This window comes from Paralichthys olivaceus, chromosome 20 (genome assembly GCF_024713975.1).
Source record: "Paralichthys olivaceus isolate ysfri-2021 chromosome 20, ASM2471397v2, whole genome shotgun sequence".
NCBI lineage: Eukaryota > Metazoa > Chordata > Actinopteri > Pleuronectiformes > Paralichthyidae > Paralichthys > Paralichthys olivaceus.
Genome location: NC_091112.1, coordinates 14,226,483 through 14,231,622, shown reverse-complemented (window position 1 = coordinate 14,231,622; position 5,140 = coordinate 14,226,483). Strand labels below are relative to the sequence as shown.

Here is a 5,140-nt window from a genome sequence, read left to right as displayed (position 1 = left end):
CGGCCTCGCACGAGAGCCACGCCGCCACCGCGGTTCAGTCCTGACGCCAGCCCTTTAGACTTGCATTACACGCACACATACAAGATGTGTGTGCGTGTGTGTGTGTGTGTGCGCACAACACCACATAAACAAAACACTCAGAAAGGCACAGACAAACACACGAAGAGGGCAGCGAGCACATGAGACTGGCTTTAAGCACACACTCGCACACTCACTCAAATAAACAATATGCACTTTGCGGAACACACACATCTCTGGGCCGCAGACCACAGACATTGCATCCTGAAGTAGATCAAAGGGTTTTCCAGCAGTAAACACACACAGGGCCCTTCTCTGCTCTCTCATCCCCACAGAGCTGTTTTGGTGAAGCACGGCACAATTATGCTGATTTTCTCGAGAAACGACTCGTCGCAACTGCCATTCATCACCGTTTGGGGCTTTCTTGTGCACGCCGTGCGCACTGGCCCACTTTCTGTGATTCACACCATCTCTCTCCCTGCCCTTTTAAACCTTCCTTCTCCCTCTCATCTCCTGTAACCCTGTCTCCTGCCTCCCTCCCACCCTGTTATTGAACGTCTACGCCGAATCAGTCACCCAACCACAGCGCCTCAGATCTTCTTCTTTGTTTTCCCCTTTCTCGGTGTCTCTTCATCCCTCCCCTCCTGCCCTCTCCTTTACTGTCTGTCCATTGTTGAGGAGACTGAGGCGCAGACAAACGGGGAGAGAAGATATCCGCTGGCTTACCACAAGATTGGAGAGAAAGAATGGCAGAGAGACAGCCGGGGAGAGGAAGATACATAGACTGATAGGAGGGTAGAGTTAATTACAGGGGAATGCCAATTAGAGGGCAAAGCGATGGGCCTGTTTGCTTCGCCGCGGCATCCCAAAAACATCACCAGCTCCCACCATGTTTATCCTCTGCGGCCACAAGACCACAGCTCCCATCAGGCATCGCTGGAGACAGCTTAGACAGTGGGGGGTTACTGCTGGGGAACATGCACGCCGTGATTGCAGACATTGTGAACACGGATAAGTGGGTAACATGTATTTCTTTGGCATTTGTATTGATGGCAGACTATGTTGCTGCAAGTGCACATCTGCATTTGCATGTACGGTCAGAGAAAACACAGAGAAAACATGAAGCAAGGTAAAGGCACTTAGTCTTTATAGAGATTTTTGTCAAACATTCTTCAGAGTTGGAAAAGCCAAACAAGTGTTTAAATGATATTGGAGAAAAAAACACAAATATCACAGTTAAACGATCAGTGAAGACTCAGCATCACTCTGCTGAGAATTATATTTATATATGGCTCTGTTGAACACTACTATGTGTATGTTTCTCAAGCAAGATCATAACTTTATTCAAAAGTTCCTTCATATTTCTCCATCCTTTAATTACATGTAATTGTTTGTGTTGATCTAAAACTTCCCCCACAGTCAGATATGGCTTTTAAAGTCCCTTAAAGTTGGAGACAATCATTAAAGGTCTGAGACGTCTTTCTCTCTGAGACGACAGCTCCATGGCAGCTCCATGTCCACTGTGCAGAGTTCATTTGGAAAACAAAACCGGAGCTGAGCTTCAGAAAGCTCCGATCTCAGTCCCCCATCCCTGAGCTGCCTTGGCTGATCCGTTCAAGCCCCTGCGCTGGATTGTGGGAGACCCCAGAGGTGCGAAGGGCCTGAAGGAGACTTGTGGTTGAGCAGAGGATAAAGTAGAGGTGGAGGAAGAGGAAGGGGTGGGGAGAGGAAGAGGCGAGGCCCTGGTGGCACAGTGAGGGGAGGGCTGGGTCGGTCTGGAGGGGGCTAAAGCTGGGGATGCCGCGAGGGAGGGCATCCTGTGGACAGTGGCCAAGGCTGTCGGTGCGAGGAGCGCCGGTGCACCCTGCTGGCAGCCAGCCAGGGGGGCGAGGCGGAGGGAGGTGGGTGAGGGGTAGCTCCCGAGCAGGGCAAGGTCTCTTCGTCCGGCGGGGAAAGGAGGTGAGGCTGAGGCCGACGAAGCAGGGGAGATCTGGGGGAAGGACGCCCACGGCCAAGGAGGGAAGGGCAATGCGGAGGCCGGGGGTGACTGCAAGAGGAGAGGGTCGATCTCACTTGCACAGTGGGAGAGGTGGGAGACTAGGCGGGCTCCTATTGGGTCCGGGGACTCGCCCTCGAGAGAGCTGAGGTACCGCACAACCTCGCCGACACACTCCCTAAAACCCAGGGTCCTGTAGTCGACTGCCAGGGCCCTCGCATCAAAGTATCCTGGGAGAGAAGAAGAGAGTTGAGTCATGTGCTGAATAACAGTAATGGAATGTAGTTGGTCATGAAAATGACAGTAAGAGAGCAGGCTATGTATTTTATCCTTTCTTTTAAAAAGGCTGCAATAATAATAAATGTGTCGTCTTTCTGATGGATTTTAAATCTTTTCCAGAAAAGCCTTTGGTGTCCATGTTTTATAGAAACTGAATCACAACCAGAGAAAGTAAATTTTAAGGTGGCAAAAAACCTCACCCTTTCCTCCCATGGCATGCAGCAGTTTGAGGTGGTCCACCGTCATCTGCAGGATCTCTGCTTTCTCCAGCTTGGATGAGCCCTGCAGGGAAAGTCAGCAACATCTCACCCAGTTGCATCAGATTTTATGGTGTTTGTCTTCTCTCAGTGTATTGGAATGAATATGTGAAGTCTTGATTTGTCAGCACGTACCTGTTTCTCAAAGGCACTGGGAACAAGTCTGCGGAGCTCTGACAGGCTGTGGTTGATCCGGTCTCTGCGCCTCTTCTCTATGATCTACAAGATGAGCAGAGGGACGGTTAAAGCTAATAAAAAAAAAATTAAGAGAAACAGATTAAGAGCGGGTGTTACAGTCCACTCACCCCTCTTCTCTTCTTTCGGGCCAGAATCTGCGAGGCACTGCCGGGAGACATGGACCCGGTGACTGGGCTGCACCATGGAGATACAGAAAAGAAAGTTGAAGAAAGAAAGAGAGAGAGATGAGGGAGATTGTGGGGGGAGGAGGGGGATATGGCAACTGTCTGTTGCATATTGTTATTATTACCCTCTTTAATATGACACAGAGGCGGGATGGCACATCAGCCCCCTTCAATCTAATTTGTTTTTTGGGCACAGAAAGGCAAAGGAGAGCCCGGGAGAGGAGGGAGCACAAGATTGTTTTTGTTTGAATGCGTTTCGTGGACATTAGTCTCAGTGAAATGGCACGCTGTTCTTCTTTCCATCTGAGCGAAGGCACTTTTAGGGAGATGATTATATAGCCCGGGGCCGACGCTCTCGCTCACACGGGGCTCCAACGTGCAGCATGGGACGTGCAGTCACTCAATATGGATTGGGTTTGTTTGTGAGCTCTCATCCCGCTGGCCTGAAAACGGCCGTCAGCTTGGAGTTCCCTTCAAACTGCCCCACCAGAGACTTATTGCGTTTCTATTAGATTTTAACATGGAGGCTGCCAGTTTGGTTGTGTGTTTTTGTTTAGGTTCATGTTTGATGGGGGCTGACTTGAAAAGGGCCGCGCTGTCTTCTGTTTGCATGTCACATGGAGATCTCATTTATCCAGACCGTCTTGAGCGTCAGTGGCTTGCTAAGCACTTTGTACTGTGTGCACATCCGCATCACTGAAACAAGTTGCGTGTAATGGACTCCAGTTAGGCAGCGTGGAATTGTGGGTCATATTTGCATTCAAAGGTTCAAAGGATTTTTTTTTCCCCCAACTAAAAACATTTCATTCATGCTCCAGATTATTCCCCCATGTTTATGCATACTATACACATATGATTAATGGACAAACTATGATCTATACATTTGTGGCAAAATAACTGAACAGTTTTCTTCTAACCTTTATATGAAACAACATAAAAAGAATATATAATGATGATTCAAATCTCTCACATACAGTAAGAAGGCCATTTATTGAAGAGAGGGAGTATAATGAATTTCAAAAGTTATTCACAGTGTGCGTCAAATGTTCCTATAAAATTTAGCAAAATCCTCAGTATATCTATGTCGTCCCTTTCTGTTTATGTGTTCAATTTCACAGTTTTGTTTTGGACAAAGAGTTCCTCAAGTTTAAAGTATTAAAAACTGAATCTAAACTCAAATTTAATCAAACAAAAATGATTAAACAAACCAAATTAAATTGCATTACTTATTTTATTGCATTTGATCTGATGATATCTTGCATATTGAATATATTAGAGACTGCATCAGAAAGTTCTGCTTGTGACTTGACGTACACACACTGTAAAGCCTGGCATGCATGTAATGACTGTAACTAACCTCTGCATTCACTCACATGGACCAGTCAACATGACGCACGCTTTCATAGAACGTCTGAACGGGAATAAAATAAATCCTCTGCCCCAAAGGCCTGAAGTTTAAACTTTAAACTGACACCTTAGGCTTCTGTCAAAACTTTGAAATGTTTTTACGTGGAGAAAACCCAATGATCTCATCTAATTCTCACATGTTAAAACTTTTCCTGAAAACTTCAACAACTTTGTTTCAAAATATTTGTAAAGGAAAAAGTTTACAGCTAATCACCTCTAGAGGACAAATTTGTCCTGAGCTGCTCATTACAACTGGATAACATGTCAGTTCACTTAAAAGTGTGACTGCAGGGCATGTGTCACACACTCAGCTGTGGTTAGCGGATGCTCACCAAAAGCCGTCTTCTTGTCCCACGTCAATGAACTCGTCTGTGTCCGAGTCTGGGGAGCTGTAATCGTGAGGTCTCTTCATGTCTCTGCTCCTTCCTCCCAGGATGGACGGACCGACGGATGAAGGGATGGAGGGATGGAGGAATGGATGGACTGAAGGATCAGGGTTGGTCTTGTCACACACTGGCCCCCTGAGTGCCCCTCACTCTCTTGCGTCTGTTACTTATAAAAGCTTTGTCGTCCTTAGTTACTTCTCGTCACTTGTGTTCATTTCTTGCTGCTGTTGTCTGTCCTTGTGTTCTTGTGTCCTCTCCTTGGTGAATCAGCGCCGCCACTTGTTCGACCCCCGAGGGCCCATGACAACTAAGAAAATTCACAAGCTGCTTTAAGTCTTTTCACTCTATCACTGGCATGGTCTCCCGCGTTCTCTCCCTCTGTTATTCCTCCCTTGGCTCCCTCTCTCTGTCACATCCACCCAATGACAAAATAGG

At 47.1% G+C, this 5,140-nt stretch overlaps 1 protein-coding gene across 1 annotated transcript; it reads right to left on the bottom strand.

The window, feature by feature from the left end:
* Window positions 1–1,143: 1,143 nt before the first annotated feature.
* On the bottom strand, window positions 1,144–5,140 carry heyl (hes related family bHLH transcription factor with YRPW motif like). The gene is made up of 5 exons (XM_020090907.2): window positions 4,652–5,140; window positions 2,856–2,922; window positions 2,686–2,769; window positions 2,494–2,575; window positions 1,144–2,244 (listed from the first exon to the last, which is right to left on the bottom strand). The coding sequence occupies exons 1-5, from the start codon at window positions 4,729–4,731 to the stop codon at window positions 1,580–1,582; spliced, it is 978 nt and encodes a 325-aa protein (XP_019946466.2). The 5' UTR covers window positions 4,732–5,140; the 3' UTR covers window positions 1,144–1,579.